General features: G+C 35.5%; 5 protein-coding genes across 7 annotated transcripts in view; 3 read left to right on the top strand and 2 right to left on the bottom strand.

Moving 5' to 3' along the window:
- LOC113676130 (calcium release-activated calcium channel protein 1) overlaps positions 1-1,733 on the top strand; it is a 3,973-nt gene extending 2,240 nt beyond the window's left edge. For both annotated transcript variants that reach the window (XM_027192745.2, XM_089189894.1), the window contains exon 2: positions 1-1,733. This exon is cut by the window's left edge and continues 489 nt beyond it. In XM_027192745.2, the coding sequence (XP_027048546.2) occupies positions 1-36 (36 nt within the window). In that variant the 3' untranslated portion in view covers positions 37-1,733.
- LOC113676127 (MORN repeat-containing protein 3) lies at positions 1,041-5,351 on the bottom strand. The gene is made up of 5 exons (XM_027192741.2): positions 5,126-5,351; positions 4,289-4,440; positions 3,541-3,700; positions 2,807-2,991; positions 1,041-1,781 (listed from the first exon to the last, which is right to left on the bottom strand). Exons 1-5 carry the CDS (start codon positions 5,268-5,270, stop codon positions 1,710-1,712), a joined length of 714 nt encoding a protein of 237 aa, XP_027048542.2. The 5' UTR covers positions 5,271-5,351; the 3' UTR covers positions 1,041-1,709.
- Positions 5,352-5,360: 9 nt separating this feature from the next.
- Positions 5,361-9,787, top strand: LOC113676126 (G patch domain-containing protein 3). Its single transcript, XM_027192740.2, has 3 exons — positions 5,361-5,810; positions 6,436-7,143; positions 7,960-9,787. Exons 1-3 carry the CDS (start codon positions 5,438-5,440, stop codon positions 8,349-8,351), a joined length of 1,473 nt encoding a protein of 490 aa, XP_027048541.2. The 5' UTR covers positions 5,361-5,437; the 3' UTR covers positions 8,352-9,787.
- LOC113676129 (uncharacterized) lies at positions 9,135-15,723 on the bottom strand. Of its 2 annotated transcripts, none has more exons than XM_089189892.1 (4): positions 15,496-15,723; positions 11,659-11,958; positions 10,739-11,224; positions 9,135-10,390 (listed from the first exon to the last, which is right to left on the bottom strand). In XM_089189892.1, the coding sequence occupies exons 1-4, from the start codon at positions 15,499-15,501 to the stop codon at positions 10,124-10,126; spliced, it is 1,059 nt and encodes a 352-aa protein (XP_089046018.1). In that variant the 5' UTR covers positions 15,502-15,723; the 3' UTR covers positions 9,135-10,123. The 2 variants fall into 2 exon arrangements, with proteins under 2 accessions (XP_089046018.1, XP_027048545.2); XM_027192744.2 differs by lacking the exon at positions 15,496-15,723 and adding an exon at positions 13,179-13,397.
- On the top strand, positions 13,449-18,721 carry LOC113676128 (mitochondrial fission process protein 1). The gene is made up of 3 exons (XM_027192742.2): positions 13,449-13,607; positions 17,464-17,833; positions 18,328-18,721. The coding sequence occupies exons 1-3, from the start codon at positions 13,523-13,525 to the stop codon at positions 18,413-18,415; spliced, it is 543 nt and encodes a 180-aa protein (XP_027048543.1). The 5' UTR covers positions 13,449-13,522; the 3' UTR covers positions 18,416-18,721.
- The last annotated feature ends 306 nt before the right edge of the window (positions 18,722-19,027 follow it).

Below are 19,027 nucleotides of genomic sequence, written 5' to 3'. Positions count from 1 at the left end.
CCAGCAGCCAGTCCATTTCCTAATCACCGGGTTTGAGATAGTTTTATGGCACACACCCAGTGTGTTATGCTTTTTATTGCCATGCTCCTTTTTCTTACTGCACTTCCCAAAATCTAACTTGCAATCCTCTCCTTTGCTGCTTCTATTTTCCTTGTAAATTGATAAAATAATTTTTATCCCAACTGAAGATAATACCCTCTAGCTTATATGTTGTGTTTCCTTATAACCTTTTTTCTGAATAATCTATCAAAACTGTAAAGGGACAGGATATGATAATCATTTTTGGAGGGATAAGATACAAATTGGTGTAAAACAATAGAAACTCCCAGAGGTGATGAACATATTACTTTACCTTATAATATCCACACATTATCCAACAAACAGGTAATGAGAATACTTAGACTTATCAGGAAGAAGTTGTCTTCATGATCTATCATCAAAAACCCAAAAAAGATTACAAGGAAATGTGTAGCAGGTAGAGGGGAGAACTAGCAATGAGATCTTGGGAGTTAAAGGGTTAAACCACCACCGGTGTTTTCAGGGTGTCATCATTGTTGGTCATAAGTGCATTGTGATCTCATTTGCTCTGACTTTTCTGTGGGGTACTTTTCTTTGTATAAAGTTAAATGTGGAATAGTTATAAATAATTGTAAAATGCAACAATGATTTTTTTTTTTTAGACAAAGGGGCTTCCATTTAACACTTAAGCATGGTAATGCAAAATTCCTTTGATACTGAACAAAGAACTCTGAAAAATTCTTAAACATTATGTAACATTGTTTAAGAATAACCACATGTGATTTCATTCTTAGGAAATTTTCCAAATCAGGGGAAGGCTTTTTGTAGTTGTTTATGATGGCTAGTACTTCTGCTGCTGATTTTGCAAATTTACCGTGATTTGGTTTATTTGTTTCCATCAGTGAAGTAATAATTTAACTTCAGCCTATTGAATCAAAGTGGTATAGGCATGGACATTGGCAGTATTTGTATGATAAAAAATTGATTGAAACAGGTTGGGAATTGAGGTCCTGTCCATTCCGTTTAGCTGTATTTCTCCTTCTTTTGACCACAATTTTACATCTTACAAAGGAATTGGTATTATTTATTTTTACTGTATTCAGAACCAGCATCAACAGAATACTTTACTGAATTGGTAATGATTACTAGAGTATCAAGTAGGTTGCTGTACAAAATTTATTAAGTTATCTTTTGTTATATTTATTTACATGATGCAGGTGCATTGTACATTACAGAAACAAATCTAAACCAGAGTAAACAATCTGCTAACATTTGTAAACATTATTGTAATCTGCATAAAGCAGAGGGGATTTTCTTGGTGAGAAAATTGATCAAGTTGATTCTTGAAAGACATTGTGCAAGTCTTTTAAAATGAATCCAGAAGACTCTCCAGATTACAATTGGTTGATTTCTACAGTACAAATCTATACACTAGTCAGGCATCTTTGAATAACTTGCACTCAATCCTACCCTAGGTATTTCCATGTTCTAGTATTTCTTCATGATTAGTTAAAAAGTTTTAGTCTAAGCTAAAATTTTGGTATGGATATTTAGCTATGCTGATTTTCTTCTTTTAAGGACACATTCATAGATCAGGCTTTATCTGTTACAAAATTCCTACACCTCTGGCTTTTATTGTTATGTACAGTGCAAAAATATAGGGACAACTCAATAAAATGATAATAAATCTACTAAGATTGTTGTTCATCAAGAAATGTATCTTCTGCCTCTTTTATTACTCCTCTTGTGTCTTGTAGTTTGCACTGTATGTGAAAAAAAAGAGAAAAATTATGCAAAAAAATTTTTATTCAGGACTTAATATTTTTCCCACACTCGTGAAAATAGTTTAACCAGTTTTAACCCCTAGGTGTAACTGGCATCTAATTTCTCCTAACAATATCACTCCTGAATCAAACATTAAGGTGATGAGAATAAAGGAAATGATCATCAACTGAAGAAGTTCTTTCTTTCTCTTTATTGTTAAACAAATTCTCCTTGTCAGAACCTTAGGTAACATGTAGAGAACAGTTTGGAGAATATGCATACTGATGTTTAAGGGTGTGAAGAGTTGCTCAGTAAGTTTAAGTCCAAATTTATGTTGTTGCACTTTGTTTATGATAGACTTTTTATTCTCACTGGACACCTTTGACATTGCTGATCTTGACAGCACACAAAACTTTTTTTGTATATCATGAACAGAGCTTTTAAGTTGATTTTGCTGGCAAAGAGTAAGATTCTTGACTTCCTAGCATTTGATTGTGACAGTGTGGGCATCACCCTCCAGAGGGAGAATGGAGGCATACTCCCTTGGAAAATTGTGACAAAATGGAGTAGCTAAGACATGCATTCCTTTGCTCTAAGCAAGAGTTTCAGCTGGAAAGTGTTTGAAGCCAGTACAAAGGGAACAATGATGACATCATATTTAAAATTATTACAGTTATTTGTTAGGTATCTAACTGTTAAGCAGCAGTTTACTATCTCAAAATCAATAGTTTAAATCAGAAACCTTAAATGCATGAGTAAAAACAATTTCAGCCTAAGAGCATAAGATTGAATTTGTTTGCGTGAGTCTCACACTCAATGTGTGAGACTTGAGAGCTCTGAAAGAACCTACATGGCCTGGCTCAACAACGATTTCTCAGATGGTCAGTTGGTTGAGCATTCAAATACAAGATTCAAATCTTAACAGTATTCATAAATAAATCATGTTGGCATCCCACTTGTGAAAAGAACCTTACATTGTACATTATGTTTCAACACTATTTGCTTTCACAAATAAGACACAAACCTCAGGTAATGGGTATGTTGTTGGGTTTGGAGCCTCATGTCGACCAAAATCTTCCACAGTGCCACATTTTGGAATGTCATCACACCATACCCCAGTGTACATCTGCTCTCGATCAAGATAGAAGAATTTTCCCTTGCCATGTTTTTTGTCGTCTTTCCATTGACCTTCATATCGATTTTCATTTGCTGTTGAACAAGCAACAAGTACCATAACTTACTTAATGTGACACAAGAATGAATTGAGAGTCCAGGTTGTTGTGATGCTCTTCTTCAGATTAGTAGCAGCCACTTTTGTTAACCCTTTCACACCTAAGATCTAAAAATAAGTTCTCTGTACTGTGCCCCTTATATTGCATAGGATTCTAGTTCTGAGAATTTGTTGTTAAATTGAGAAATATCTCTTTATTGATCTTTTTCTGACTGCCTTTTGCCTTTCTGCTTGAAAATGTAAAGATATTGTGTAAAAATTCCTTGTTGGTCACTCCAGGGGGTGAAAGGAACCAGCAAAGAGATAATGGCCAGTAAATTCCATAGAAATGGAAAACCAGCTTAAATTTCCATTCAAACCATGACAAAAATTTAAACTGATATATCATTATGATAGTAAATTGATGACCTACAGGAAGTTCATGTCAACCAATACTGATACATAACCAATCACAAAAAGTAAGAAAAATGATATCCCCCTTCATGCAGGTTCACCTGTTACAAGGCACCAATGAATAACAAGCTTACCTAGTCTGAGCATTCCTTCACCATTTCTCATGTTGTTGTACCACTCTCCCTCATAAACTGAACCATCAGAAAAGTACATTCTTCCCCACCCACTTCGTTTATCAGCATACCACTCTCCTTCGAAGTATTCATTATATGAGTAGAAATTTGTTCCATAGCCCTGCAAAAGAAACAACAAAAAATTTATTATGAACAGACACATCAGTTATATACAGAAAAAAGAAAAAAAAACACAATTTACCAGTATTTTTTACATCAGTTAAGAAACTCCAATAGCACCCTTTTTACTATAACAGCAATACTAATATTCACATGTTACTAAAAGTAGCAAGATTTCTGCACTTTGCAATCTACAGGTGGTAATCAAAACAATAAAAAAAACAAACAAACAAGTAAAATTCCCACAGCAAAGTCACCAAACTGTGTCAACCTTCTTGGGGAAGTAGATATTCCTATCATGTCGAACCTTGGTCTACTGACATACTTTCATTTTTTATTACTTTGATTACACTCCCCTCCCCCCCTGCCAAAAGAAAAAAAAGCCCTTTACATGTAAGCTCTTGCACTGCCATTTTCAACACCAGACCATTATCTTTTTCCCACATGACCTTTCTAGGGAATAGGGATGCCAAAACCTACTGTAAAATACTTGAATAAAAATTAGATTTTTTCATTGTTTTCTTAGAAACTCTATCAAAATTGTAGCTGAGAGTAACTGAACATTTCTATAAATGCCATGGATACATACATGTCTCTTATCATTTTTCCATCCACCGGAGTAAACTTTCCTGTATCCTCCTCCTTCAGGAACACTGTATGTACCAAATCCACAACGATGATCATCCTTCCAGTCTCCGTCATAAATAGCACCTGACTTCTTCCATGTCATAGTTCCCTTTCCTTTTGAAATAAAAACATTGTATGCTGTGATTGCCAACATAATCTGAAGGAGTAGATCTCTCCATATTTGCCAAATATCTCTCATTTGAATATGAAATATATGAAATGAATTTTAAAGTAATACTTTCCTCTTTTTTTATTCAAATTTTTTTTGGCTGCTTCTCTTCTAAAGGTGTATAGTTGGTCACATACATGTTTTTCTTCCTCACTTATCTGTTATAATCGATGGAAATGATTTATTGTTCTGTTAATAAGACCTTTTACATTATGCAGCTAAGATACTTGTCTGCTACTGAAATGCACCTTTCATTTTGTATTGCTGTATTATTGCTAGATATTCTGTTATGCGTCAAACCACTGCTCGCCTCGACTACCTGTGGCTAACTGCATGCAGTGATTACTTTATTTTGTTTTTCAAACCTATAAATAGCTGTAAACTGTTGTACTAAACTGTAATGCAAATGTGCGTCAGGATGTTTGGGACTTCAACTGGGCTAAACATTCGAAAACTACAATGTAAGAATGTTGTAAAACATCATATAATTCGAGCTCATATGCCTTTTCCCTCAGCCAGTTGATGAGTGTAATGTTGAAAAGGTAAATATCAAGCTATCGAATACGAATGCTTTCTGCACGAGCAAATTTGTAAGATGCATGGGTAGACTTCGATTCCATAGCCACTTACCATTCTTTTGATTTTTGTCCCAGTCACCAGTGTACCGATCGCCGTTCACGGAATACACCGTATGATGAACACCCTTCTTCTGTGCCTTATAATCCCATTCCTTCCACAACGGTTCACTTTTCTTCGGATTTTTAGTGATCGGCATTTTGTAGCTGTCTTCAATGCGAATTAGATAATTATTTACCCTCTGTAACTAAGGGAAGGCCTGGCTACCAACAGATAAATACCCATAACCCCTTTCGGTAACTGTAAACAAGATGGCGGCGCGCATAAACGAACCTTCTGTTTCGTCTTGTCGATAAATTTCTAGCTATGGAAGACTTAAGCGGGAAAAATGTAACTGAAAAGGAAGAAGAGGACTGCTATGCAATCGTGGGTAACATTCCAAAGGAATTTCACTCTTCTGATTTGCGAGCAATGTTCTCTAACTTCATCAACGATGAATCAAAGGGTTTTAAGTGTTTCCATTTCCGTCATCGTCCTGAGTTCAGACATGAGGCGGGATCGAGTGGTGAAGATAAAGAAATTAAGACGTCCTCGACCACGTGCTGTGTCATATTTATCCTAAAGACAAATCTTCAAGACCTAATCAATTGTTATCATGGCAAGAACTGGGTTGACCGACATGGAAAATATTTCCCTTCTAAGGCATTTATATCAAAAATTAGAGTTAAAGAGGGAGAAGGTTGGTGTTGATGCCACCCATAACTTAATTAAATTGAGAGCTAAGTTAGTGTATTCATGCCAGCCTTGCGTTTCATGCGGAGCTAACCTTTTTGTTAGGGCTCATAGGTAGATATTTTGACTTACCATCAGTTGGAGCGTCACAAAAACTCAGTTCCCAGACCTCTGGAAAACTCAGAGCTCTGGGTGTCTTGTAAACCTCTTTATTCCAACCTAATCAAATTTGCTGCACTTAACAATTTAAATTCATAGATGTGCACACTATAGCACAGTCATTGTTTACATCTTCAAAGTGAGAGCTAGCTTTAGTCTTTTCTGTGTAAAGAAATCAGGGAATAAAAAAAATTTAATGGTTTTTGTCTGCCAGATGAAATAGAGTAGTTGCTAAATTTCCCAAAGAATGAGGTTCATTGGGGAGAGATGTGTGATACTTGAAATTTCACTATAAATACAATGTCAAATATTTAGCCATGAAAATGTCATGCTTCAAAAAATCTGTGAATTTAATTGAGATCCTCTCCCTCCTTAAACTTTTCTAGCCTATCCTTGAATAAAATAAGTATTATTTCTTAACTTATACAGAACACTTTAGCTCATGTGTTACAAATGTTCCTTCTTTTTCTTAGGTTCTTCAGAAGACCTTTTTAGAACAAAACAAGGAAAAAAACAAAGGACAAACTTAGAGTTTTCGCAACATGACCTCAGGGAAATGATAGAGCTTCACCCTCCTGCTTTGATGCCCAATGGAAATGTTGGAACATCCTTGTCTATATTTAGGGAATTGATAAGAACTTGCAAGCTACCTCCTCATGTGATCAAAAAACTAGATCTTAATTTTTCTATGGGAAAGTCCAAAAAGAAGTACAGCAATGTTCCACTGGATTACACAAGCCTGGAAAATGGAATGGTTCTTTTGAAATCAGCACCAAATGACAGAGACCACCACTTGGGAATGAATGCAAAACAAAGTGATTTACTGAGGGAGAGTTCTTTGTTAACTACTGATAGACCAGAAACTCAAAGTTCCAAACAGGATAATGATGAAAATGTTTCTGAGAGAGAAGATAATGATGTGGTTTATGCCAGTGGTGGTAATGGTGAGAGCGATGAAGAGGAATGGGAGAGACATGAATCATTGCACAATGATGTCACAAGTCAGGAACGCACAAAAGAGAGATTATTTGAAGAGGATATTGAACTTAAGTGGGAGAAAGGTGGTAGTGGGCTTGTCTTTTACACTGATGCAGCATTTTGGAAACAACATGAAGAAGCAGACTTTGATGAGGAAACTGCAGATGATTGGGATGTGGATATGGAAATTTATGAAAATCCAGGTATGAATGTCATTACAATTTTCCCCTTAAAAAGCATTAGTAGGAAGTTAATGGCTAGGAAAAAAAAAAGATATTAATAAACATTGACTTCTTAAGCATGCAGTATTTACTGGGAACACTGCAAGTATTACTATTAATATGCTTTGGTATACTTTTGTGTCTCTTTAGATGTCACTATTTGTAAGACTTACAGAGGAAAGAATAGCCATGTATAAGATGTACTTAAAAGCTGCTACACTATTATTATATCTGGAATAAGTTCAATGTTTTTCAGTCTCTAATGCTTGCCAACTTGAAACCACATTGAATTTTTACTGCAAAAAGTTTTGTTTTCTCACATTAAAGAAGTTGCATTGCTTTACTTAATGTTGGATTTTGGGATACTGTTGTTGATTGAAAGGAGATCTTCAAGCAAGAATTATTTTTCTTTGAGAAAGAAAATACAATGGTTGAAATTCAATCAAAAGGGATCAATGTTGGCTAAGAATGGAGAAGATAAACATCAATACGAAAGAATTAGCCTGTGAGCAGGCACTCATTTTTCGTGCTCTAGGACACTTGTTTTTCCACCTGCAGTCAGGGGACATTTGTTAGGAGTATGCCATTTTTAGTGCTTGACTCTTAGCAGACCTTTTCTCAGCTGAATTCAAAAGACACTAACTTTCTTGCTGGTAAGAAACACTTGTGTCTGTGCAAACAATGACAGTCTGCTTTAGGCTAAGAAAGAATGATCTAAAGAGATTTAGCCAAACTTTTTCAAGTTGCAAAGGTGACTATACAGCTCATGGAAAAAACAAAATATTATTTTGCTTGTAGGTGGAGGTGACAAAGATTCCAGAGACCTTCTTCAGATGCGTATAGAAAAGCAATGGAGGAAAGGAAATGATATTGACTTAAATCAAATAGGAGGGTTTGAGAAACACACTAAAGGATTTGGAGGCCAAATGATGAGAAAGCAAGGCTGGAAAGAGGGTGGATGTCTTGGTTCATCTCAGAAAGGAATCACAGAACCTGTTTTTGCTGAAGGACAATTACCAAAGTGTAAGAGAGGCTTGGGTTACTATGGTGAGAAGTTACAGCGACATGTAAAACGAACAAAAGTTGAAAGAATTATATCAACTGTTTACGATGAACTGGATAGCAATGAAGAGAATCTGTTTGAATCTTGGGGACCCGATAAACTAAAGAATCGAGTGGCAAATGAATGAGCAGCAAAAGTAGTTGGCATGCCTCCCCTTAGTAGGTGGTTGACAGCCTTTAGTGACCATTTTGTTAAAACTGGGCGAAATTGAATTGGGGGAGAGGGGAAGTTGTATGGAAGGTGTTAAAAGAAAATAAAGTAAGAAAGTCATGGTGTGTGCCAAGACTATTGCCACTTATTGTCAGTAGGTTTTAACCTCCTGCAGTTGGTTAAAATGCCCAGAAAATAATTTATTTATCTAAACTTTATAAAAATTGAATATAGGAATTTATGATACTTACCACTTATTCATTTTGTGCTCTCAAGAGTAACTTAACCTTTTGAAAATTGTTTTCAAATGTTCTAAGAACTGGACTTCTCTGTTGATGCTGTGATTTTGAAACATCCATGGAAATTAAGCCACCAACTGTGAAGTCTTACTCCTCTTCTGTTTATCTTTTGGCAATCTTTTTTAACCATTGGGAGCTATAGATGAAGGTATTCTTAACTTAAATGATTATGCTTTTGTGGCAATAATCAGACCAGTAGCTGTTTGTGAATTGCACTTAGTGGTTTGCATGTGCAGCTATGTTACTGAGTTTTTTTTGGGTGTAATTGCACCTGTGTAGTTGAAACTTAAGTATGTTTGAAGACAATTTAAGAAGAGTTGGTCACTCTGAAGAGTCCCAGAATGCAAACAAAGTTATTAGGTATTCTTTAGAATACTGGTGATACAAGTTACCTGGTTTCTGGGATATACTTCTCCTATTAGTACATATTTAGGCTTTCGAAGGAGAACTTCCACAAAAACTTGAGAATAAAATTTTATTGACTTTTTTTTTTGGTTGAAAATTTCAACTCTTGTCTCAAGTGACTTACCAGTGGGAAACTCCACTTACAAAGAACTGTTTAACTGCAAGGTTTAGCAAGACCATATTCACATTTTTACATTTATAACACATATTGTAAGTTACATGTTTCCTAGTTCTATCAAAGGCCTGAAAGGAATGGAACTTAAGACTTTAAACTGTCAACAGGAAGTATGATTTTGAACAATGTAATGTTAATTGAATTGAATATTCTTGCATGCATGCAGGACTGAAACTTCTAGAGTAAATATCCACACATTTCTTTACACACCTCTCTTTTTGAACAAAACAAGCTTGGTTGATTTGACCATTGTCAAAAACTCAATTCTGAAGTGAGCTAGACACCAATAGAGATGATTAAGCAACACAGTCTCCACCATTATATTGAACACTATTCTGTATAGTTTATTTATTATGAAGCTCAGAAAACCGTGAACACTCTTTGAAAAATATTTTTGGAATTAGTTATGCGGTTGAATCAGCCAATCAGTTGTGTGAACACTGAACTGTCAGTGGTCATTATTAATAGTAATTTCTCTGGGGTAATGTGTGTTACCTGATCTCCAACATGATACAATAAACATTCCTTAAATGGTTCAAGGGGTCACTTTTTTAGAGTTGTACAGTAAAAATTTTTTGCATGCATGAAAACTTTGGGAAAATGTGTGAATTCATAACATTTTAACTGCACACTCACTACACACTTTTTTTTTCTGTTTTATAATGTTACAAGGTCAGTTAATTTGACCACTGTCAAAACTTAATCCTAAAATCTTACTGATCTTAGTTGTTTAGCAGAATATTTAATTGTAATTGAACTGATCGGAGTGCAATTTGGTCTGAAATCATTCACACAATTCCAAAAATCTGATGAGCCCACAGTGCAAATCAATGTATAGAAACCTTTTCAATCCACTTAGAAACTAATTAATTAGTATTGCTTAATTCCCCACAAACCACTTGGAAAACCCTCAGCCTGCTTCAGATCTCTTGAATACCTTTGACTCAATCTATCAAAGCTATCAGCAATTTCACTTGCTAATTGAGCAGCCTCATGTGTTTGTTCTCCTTCATTACGCGTTCTCAATTCATTTCTTTCAGCATCATTCCATATCATGAATGTCTCCAGGTCAGAGGCCAACTTGAACAGTGCTTCACGGTTTGCCACAACCCTCTTAACTCTTTCCTCTTGTCTTTTCTAGAAGTAAACAAAACCAATTTCAAGATTTGATTTTCAAAGGTAAGACATCTTTTAGCTTGTGCAAAGGTTTTAGGTGTTAACTCCTACGCAATATTTTGAGTCATTTGTTGGGTATAGTAGGGCCAATTTTCTTTGGTATGCTTTCTAAAAATTCCTCCAACCCTTTACTCCCAGAATTGATTTACATGTAAATTGTGATTTAAATACAGAAACTCAGCAGGTAGAAATTGTTATCTTGATTTAACACCAAGTTCTTGTAAAAAATTTACAAAGAAAAGTTTAGCAGCGAAAGGGGAAATTAACAATAACATCTCAGGAGTTAAATGGTTAATTGCATTCACTTACTTTTCGTCTTTCCATAGCCTTTCTCTGTTTTTCGTCTAGTTCTTGAGCAGTGAGTTTACTTCTGTCCTTCGCGCATGTCTTCTGTAAAGCTTTGGGCACTGGAGATAGAGGCTGCTTTTCTTCATCAAATCCAACAGTAAATGCGATGCTCCTGTTGTCATGAACAGATGATTTTTTCAAGCTTGTATGTTTTTCCTTCTGATTTTTGGGTTTGACTTTAGGTGGGTGTTCTTTTGACAAGTTGTTGTTTTTGTCATCTACAGCAAGATCTTTTGTCGTTTGACAAGTCAAAGTTCTAAAATCTTTTGCAACATGACGAGCCGTAGCAAGAAGTTCAGAAGACGTCATTTTGGGTGTCTCATGACTGGTGCCTCTCCCAGCACTTATGAGAGACTTTTGTTGTAGGAGGAGTTCAACATTGTGTGCAAGCTTTCGAGCAGCTTCTTGTCGATCATGGATTCTTTTCAGTCTCTGTTCCACTTGTTGCTGTGAAGATAAAATGAAATGTGAAGACAAAGTGTTTATTTGTCTTTCAAACTACCTAATTTAGTGAGTTAAAGAGAGTGGCAAAAAAAAACCAAAATTTTCAATCTAAATTGTTCCACATATCACTATGAGAAATTAGATCTTCGTTTTACAGACGGAGCAAGAAATGATTTTTGCTGAAAGATAAGGTCATTTGTTGGGCCACTGGCCAGTTCCTGAAGGGAACTGAATTTTTTCAATTTAAATGCATGGAAACTTGTCAAAAGCATCCTAAGAACTATTATTATGATTATGATTTTATTATAAATTTGTGGGATTTGAATTAAACTTTGAATTAATGAATTTCCACATCCAAAAGTTTTAGATTAAAGCAATGAATCTACTGAATCCAACTCTTTTTATACCATAGGAATGTTTCAATTTAATCAACTCACTTTCTTCCGTCTTTCAGCCATTATTTGTTTCTCTGTGAGCCTCTCAAGGCTTATGTTTTCTCTTTCTGTAGTTTGGTCACAAAAATGCTTTGGTGGTGGCCTACAAACTGGTTGCCCTGTGGGAATGTGGAAGGCAACAGCATTGGTAGCCCTGCTTGATGTTAATACTTTTCTACAGCTATTTGAAATATCACCAGTCTGAGAATCTACTCCTTTCCCTTTAGTGTCATCCTCAGTTGACTGCTTGCTGTTTTGAAAAGTATCTTGCATTGATGTCTCTTCCTGCTTGTTGTTCCCATTCTGAAAAATTTTCATATTTTAGTGTACAGAATATTGATATTGGGTTAAATTATGCCGAGGTAGCAACCATAGTTGCATTTATAAGCACCTTTAGGAAGGCTCATTGTGTGAGAGTCATTCAACATATAAGAATATTTTCTAATTAATAATATAATGAAATAATTATGCACATCTGATTGGCTGAAAACAAGTGCATTTTTTAACACAGGTGCAACTAACAGATAGCATGCCTGCTGTCAAAGTTTTGTCTGCCTTTACTTTCATGTAAATTACTAACAAGTAACATGATTTTTTGCGCAGTTTGGTGTTATAAGCAGTTGTAAATTTCTCAAAGACTACAAATTGCACTGGCCCTACAAGTTCATGCAATTTTGTTGTCTTTGAAAAATTTACTCTTGCTTATTAACACCAAATTGCACTCGAAATCATGTTATTACTTATCTGAATTTTCTCCCAAGGGTGGGACAGGTATACATTGAGTCCACCAAGCACTTCAAGGGAAATACGACAGGTGCACATTTTGATAATTTAACAGGCATTTCAAGGGCAAATTAGGTTTCTGCTGTCCAGCAGTGAAGGATGACTTAAGTCAAATAATGAATATATTAACACATTTGTAACGGTATTAAATTAGGGCCAGACACCTTTGATAGGAAGCGACTTAACGGTTGTGAATTTTTTCTTTCTTAAGCAGGAATGCTAATTCATTATAAGCTCACCATCTCCCCACTTTCTGGTAGATAGAAGAAATGTTCGAGTTTCCAAGGCATTTGTTAGGCCAAATTCATAATTCATTCATATATTAGTCATTTTTAATAATAGGTCCGTGTTTTTTTGCAGTGCTTGCTGAATAAACGGATCGAAGTATCTAGAAAACTGATTTCGTTTTTTAATCGATCTGATCAAAAGTACTGCTAGAAAAAGCGTTTTTAATTGCAGACACGCCAAATGAGAGAGTTTTATTTTGCGTAACTTTCACGGCACAAATCTGCAAACTTACGTTTGTGGCGAGGAAAGTATGCATACGTCAGGTCTGGAGACTAAAATGCCGTAACTTTGCGCGATTGGATCAATGATTCTTTAGATTCCACAAGCTTTCGGGAGAAAATAATACCTCTGTCTGCCAAAATGAGATCTTTTTCTTGCAAACTGCCTAGAGCTCTGGTTTTCTCTAGAGAAGTCTCAAAATTCTAAGGTAGCGATAAAATTGTAAGACTAACCTCGAAGTAAGTCTCCATCGATCTTCGTTGATTCATTTCGCTAATAGTTTTCACTTCACGGTTACTGATTCAGGACGCTAAATAACGGTTCACCAGTCCTCTTAATATTAGGCTAGATAACTCTTTGCATGCATTAGAAACGTTAGGTATTTAACAAAATTTTTGTCGTGTCCAAAACAAATTGACTCGTTGTGATGTTTACATTCGATGTTGTAATCTGATTGGCTGGTTGGAATGCCGAGCATTATCCCTGGAGATGATCCTGGAAACGAAGTTACCACGTTCGTGGAGACGAGGCTTGTGTGAGAGACAATAAATTTTAAAAAAATCATGTTGGCGGACGAATGATGGCGGAAAAGCTGCAAGATGTTTCCGATATCGAGGTTTCTGACGTTGATGTTTTCAGGGATACATCGTTGAGATATCTAGGTAAGCTCTGAATTTATTTTAAGATGGGCACTGGAGAAGAAAGTCAACAGCTTCTTATTTCGTCTCGACAGCCATTTTAGACATCATTAATTAAAGCAGAATGCACAGCTGTTTGCTCTTACTCTTACAAATGGCTTTTTAGACTGTTCATCAATTTATCCAAACATAACCGTTTCGGAGAATTGTACTATTTCATCGCAAAATTCTCTAATTTCCTCAAAACACATCAGGAGCTGGTTTACATGAGAAGTTGCCAGATCCTCTAGGGATGACTGCATTTGAGGTACCTCTTTTATTGACTGTTTACAAGATCTTCTGGAAATAACATGGCTTATAGAAAGTACACATTTCGTACCTACATTAGTGGTGAAAGGAAATTACAGTGATTTCTTTTTGGGAGATTCTTAACCAAGTTCAAACGTTGTAATCGTGTGGCATGGTGGTTAGCGTGCTTTATGCACGATTTTTTTGACAAAATACCAAGACACCCATACAAAAAAGTATCAGTGAACTTTAACAAACTGTTTGGAACTTGTGCAAAATCCCATTTTCCTAGGGACAGGGTCTCTTGTCCTCAACATGTGTTGTAGGTACTCTTTTTGTTCTTCCATCTTTTTTTGACAAAATTTTTAAGGATTTGATGTTTCACTCTATCCTTAAGAAAGAGATCTTTTTGGTCAAAGTGCTGTAGACTAATTTCGGATTTATGCAAATGAAGTTGAATTTGAGAAGTAGCAATCTTTATTGGTGATAATGTATAGTTCTCATTTCTCTTGTCCTCTCTTTGTGTTACATTTTTTGAACCTGACAATTTTATAAGGGACAACCATGGTTTCAAAAGGCTAGGGGCTATCTCTATTGGATGCTAACTTGCTTCATGTACACCCTTATTCAGGATAAGCTCTGAGGTAGTTGTAAACTGTTACGTAATGTGACCCATGAAATTTACCTATTTCTTGTAAAAATTACTTCAGATTAATATTGGCAATACAACTTCACAGCTTTACTAGCTGTAGCTTTGATCTTGTTCCACAACATGTGCAAAAAATAGTGAGCTGTTAATCAACAAGAATACATTTTCACTTCTTGTCATGTGATTTTGAAGTAAAGAAATCTACTTCCTATCAGTTTCTTAAAATCTCGGCTTTTTTTCTTGTTTCTTTGTGAGTTAAACAGTGGATATCCAGTATTCTCCAATGGTTGTCTAGAAGCCAATCGACAATAAATACTAGCTGAATGTTTGACTTCCTTGTCTACTTAAAGAAGCTTGTGCTTCAGAAATGAGTAGCAAGCAAACACACTGGCAGCTGATGCTTCTAGGAATATTTTGTATCAATATGTGTGAATTAAATTGATTGCGATTTAAGCAAGGTACCTGTTTGAAATATAGGACACCTGGAATCTATGGAGGCTTTCTGTTTAGAGAAGCAATATAGTTGAAGTCATTTTTGCACGTGTGAGAATGTAAGGTTTCCAGCACTTCTAAATTTGAAAAAAGGAAAACCTTGTGATTTGAATTTATTCCAAGGCCTTGTGGGTCAACCCTTTCTACTGGATCCTTACTGGTTGCATAACTTTCTTAAACTTCTGTTAAAGCAGAGTTTTAACTTCCTGTTTTAGTCAAATCAAAGGATATTAATAGGATTTTGATGGTTGAATTTTGCTGGTGAATACAGTTATATTTGTGTAGCAGAGCGTTCTAAGGGAGTTTCATGCTTTGTCTCTTTCCTCTCATCCAGTCATGTATGACGACTTTTTCTAGTTAGAAGCAGTGAAGGATGGAATCGCCATATAAATAAATTGTTTGCAAGTTAATCAGCTGTATAAGTTTACTAGTTCTGATTCCAGAGTGAAACTTGTGTAAAACAAAGTAAAGAACTTCACATACCTTCATGTTAAAAATTGCAAGCCATTTGGTTCCAACTTTTGACTTAAAAGAAGCTGTTTCAGTTGGACACTAACAAAGCAGCAAACTCTGGCAGCTTCCTGGGGCTAAAATTTTGTTTTCATTCCTGTGTTATCAAGTAAGACTGGTTTACAGTGTTGTTCACTGGTTTTCTGTGTCTGTGATCATGGACCACAGCAGGAGCACTACTCCTGTCAAAACAATTTGTTTATCTTAGGTTTTAAGGGGCTGTACTTAAAAGCAAGTCCAGTGTTTGAAACAAGTCTTCAGCAGGTGTTCATTTTCATCAGTAAACAGTTTCTATTCATTAAAATGCAAACAGAATGCTAAGTGTTGAACTTTTACCAAATGACAGAAAAACCTGGTTCCTTGAGCTATTAATAATAAATAGTGTTCCTTTATTAAAAATTCATTGTTTTTAAAACAAGTATTTTACCTTTTAAACTCTACTGTTCTCTGAAACTGACAGCCATCACTAAATTTGTTTGATTTTGAGTATTTGCTCTAACTGTTGTTTTTCTGTCTTCCACTAACTTAGCACAAAGCTTTAAATTGTGTACATCTTGTTTGCAATAAAAGTTTACTTAAATTGCATTTAGTTTATCTAATAGCTCAATGTGTCAGAGGACTTATCTTAAAATACCTGCAAAATTAGTGAACCATTAACCCACTTCCTTCTCTATCAGTGAGTAAGCTAACTAGAGCGTGAAATGACACAAGGTTCAATTCTTGTGTTTTGAGTGACTTAGATAGATTTGAATCAGACAAGTGATATTTTCACCTTCCATTATCATAATTGTAGCTTTTGAACTCATTAGGTTGTAAAATAGGATTGACCTCAAGAAATCACCAGAAGGCAGCCTCTTGAGATGGTGTTTGTCAGAAGTTAAAAGTAATTCATTAGTCAACAGTCAAGTCTCGGAGATCTTAAAAGAAGGTTGAATTGATTTTCCACTGGATTTAAACCCCATATAATTTAAACACAAAAGCTTAAACATTTTTTGTTAAACCTGGTTTGAAATTGTTTTCTTCACAGAAGTTTTTAAGATTGATGTTTGTCACCTTTCAAATCTAGAACAACGAAAATGTAGGTTGGTGCCTAATTTAACCCTAAAGTATGTAAAATCAGTGTTTTTCCTTTTCTGTTGCCAATTTTTACTCTCTCTGAACATAAACCTGGCTGAACTAATCATGTTTTTCTGTTGTCAATGTGATATTACCCTGCTTTTTTTGATCTGGGTAAGATCTGTATTGAAACAATAAAGGGTGAAATTCTGTTAACAAGCCCTATAAATTGTATATGCCAAATATGCTTGACTTGTATGAAAACCTTTGCCAGGCTTGTTTTCAAACAAGCTATAATTTTGATTGTCTGGATTGTGGTTTAAATTTTACTTCAGTTTAAAGTTTCTCAGACCTAGTTTATTTTAAAGTTGAAACAAAATGAAAGTAACAAAAAATTTGTTTAATTTAGCTGAAGACTACAAATTCATAGGAACTATTTATTTGTATCTCCAAATTGTGTTTTCTGTGAAAATTTGGTCACAAGTTTGTTACAAGGCTCTCGATATATTAGAACTAACCACTGCCAACATTTTTCTGCCATTCATTTGTAAGCCTAGTTTTCTCCTTGCATTTTCATTTCTCTTCCTGCCTTGTATCTGCAACTCAGGCTTCCCCCCCCTAAAAAAAAAAAACGATGTTATTAACCGTAAGACTAAACATTTTAGTGAAAGTTCCCATATTAACCAGGTGCATAATTGTCTCCCTTCACTCTCTCCTTGTCATCACCATAAGAGAGTAATATAGAAAATATGAATGCTCATGTTAGGATGGAAAGGGTGAAGACTACTGACCAACATGACTTCTTCTATACCAAATGTGACCCCAGCCACTAATAATCATTGCTTAGTTCAATATTTTTCATTCAGATTTGTTGATACCCATCAGGATATGCCAATGAATTTGGTGAGGCATTCCGTTCCCACATTCCTCGGTTCATGTACCTTGGTAGCTATGGAGTTGCCTCCACCTACTGCCTGGCAGACTCCATCGACAAAGGGAGGCAATGCTACCAGGAAAGTACCCATCTGTCCAGCTACCTTCAGAAACGCAAAGCAGTTGAAACCATGGTAGAGGCAGCCATCTGGCAGGGGTTGGCTTCAGTGATCATCCCAGGGTTTACAATCAACAGGATTTGTGCGGCATCTAGGTTCACTCTTAGCAGATATGCAAGAGGAGTGCCTCCTAATGCCCAAATGTGGATGACAACTATTGTGGGACTAAGTGCAATACCCTTTATTATCAAACCTATAGACAGGTGGGTGACATCAGTAGATAACTTATTAAGTTTGTTAAAGAGTGAGGTAACCATTTTATTGTTTCTCCTTGAAAAATTAAGCCTAGTCTGTCAAAATCAGTCTGTGTTGATCTTCCACAATTCTTTAACTCCCAAGATCTGATTGTTAACTCTCCCCTATAGCTGCTACACATTTTTTTGTAAATAAGTTACAAGAATTTAGAGTTAGATCAAGATAACAAATTCTACCGAATACTTTTTAATATTCTTGTCACCTGTTTGCTCAATAATGTATGGATATTATAGGGAGAAGTTAAATGTTAATCACTTCTGGTAGTTAAAGGGTTACCCATCCCTCTTTCTCAAGTATGACTTTTTTCTGACCTTGTTTGTCTACCCTAGAAAAATTATATGTTTAGTTATTCACACAATGTACTTACCTATGAAACTAATACTCGAGGCAATAGTGTCAAACATTTCAACTTTCTCATAATAGCTTTCTTTCTGTCATTCAGACTGGTGGATGGTGTAATGGATGGATTAATCCATGTTTCACGACAACTTGGTATCTCTCATCAACTGGATCACAGCCACAAGAAATAAAAACTGAGAAATTCCACATGAAAACAAATTTTTATGGACAAATTACTTTCAGCCTTGTTTCCTCTAGCTCTGTAATGGTGACCACTGGTACTTCACACCGGTTTTCCTTTTGTCAATAATGAACTTATTTAAAGTGTATCTTGAATTCCTTTTCTGTCTTAACTTTCAGTCTCAGTTTAAATCTTAGGCAAGGACATTGATGTACATAAAAATTGCAACATATTTTTTTGGGTGAAAAATTATGCAATACTTAATATATTAAATAATAAATAAAGGCAATTTGCTGCAACCAGACTCTTTAATAAACTTGATGTCAGTTTGTTTTTGAAGCTATCATTGGTGTCCTTAATTCTGCACATGATGTGGACTATTAACCCTTCCATCAGTATGCATATTCTCCATACTGTTCTATATACATTTCCTATGGTGCTGGCAAGGAGAAGTTCTATAACATATCAAGAGCTTTTTTAGTCAGTGATCGTTTGCTTTATTCTCCCGACCTGAATGTGTGATTCAGGGGAGATACTGTAAGGAGAACTTAGTTGTTAGACACCCTTAGGGGTCAAAGGGTTCTACAGGTGTTGCACTTCTGGGCTTCTTTGGTACTGTGGT

The sequence above is a fragment of the Pocillopora damicornis genome, chromosome 12 (genome assembly GCF_964200805.1).
Source record: "Pocillopora damicornis chromosome 12, jaPocDami1.2, whole genome shotgun sequence".
NCBI classification, from domain to species: Eukaryota; Metazoa; Cnidaria; class Anthozoa; order Scleractinia; family Pocilloporidae; genus Pocillopora; species Pocillopora damicornis.
The sequence above is the reverse complement of the archived record's forward strand: the minus strand, read 5'-3'. Positions and strand labels throughout refer to the sequence as shown.

Bases quoted from the DNA above. Each gene is read 5' to 3' on its own strand.
- LOC113676127 (XM_027192741.2), bottom strand. From the start codon at position 5,270: ATGCCGATCACTAAAAATCCGAAGAAAAGTGAACCGTTGTGGAAGGAA. The intron at 3,701-4,288 runs GTATGTATCCAT...TTTCTTTTGCAG, and splicing joins GGAAAAATGATAAGAGACAT to GGCTATGGAACAAATTTCTA. The intron at 1,782-2,806 runs GTTTGTGTCTTA...TTTCACATACAG, and splicing joins CAACATACCCATTACCTGAG to TGCAAACTACAAGACACAAG.
- LOC113676126 (XM_027192740.2), top strand. From the start codon at position 5,438: ATGGAAGACTTAAGCGGGAAAAATGTAACTGAAAAGGAAGAAGAGGAC. The intron at 5,811-6,435 runs GTTGGTGTTGAT...TCTTTTTCTTAG, and splicing joins TAGAGTTAAAGAGGGAGAAG to GTTCTTCAGAAGACCTTTTT. The intron at 7,144-7,959 runs GTATGAATGTCA...TTTTGCTTGTAG, and splicing joins GGAAATTTATGAAAATCCAG to GTGGAGGTGACAAAGATTCC.
- LOC113676129 (XM_027192744.2), bottom strand. From the start codon at position 13,214: ATGAATCAACGAAGATCGATGGAGACTTACTTCGAG. The intron at 11,959-13,178 runs GTTAGTCTTACA...AAAATTTTTCAG, and splicing joins CGATGGAGACTTACTTCGAG to AATGGGAACAACAAGCAGGA. The intron at 10,391-10,738 runs GTAAGTGAATGC...GTTTACTTCTAG, and splicing joins AGGCTATGGAAAGACGAAAA to AAAAGACAAGAGGAAAGAGT.
- LOC113676128 (XM_027192742.2), top strand. From the start codon at position 13,523: ATGATGGCGGAAAAGCTGCAAGATGTTTCCGATATCGAGGTTTCTGAC. The intron at 13,608-17,463 runs GTAAGCTCTGAA...GATACCCATCAG, and splicing joins TACATCGTTGAGATATCTAG to GATATGCCAATGAATTTGGT. The intron at 17,834-18,327 runs GTGGGTGACATC...TCTGTCATTCAG, and splicing joins ATTATCAAACCTATAGACAG to ACTGGTGGATGGTGTAATGG.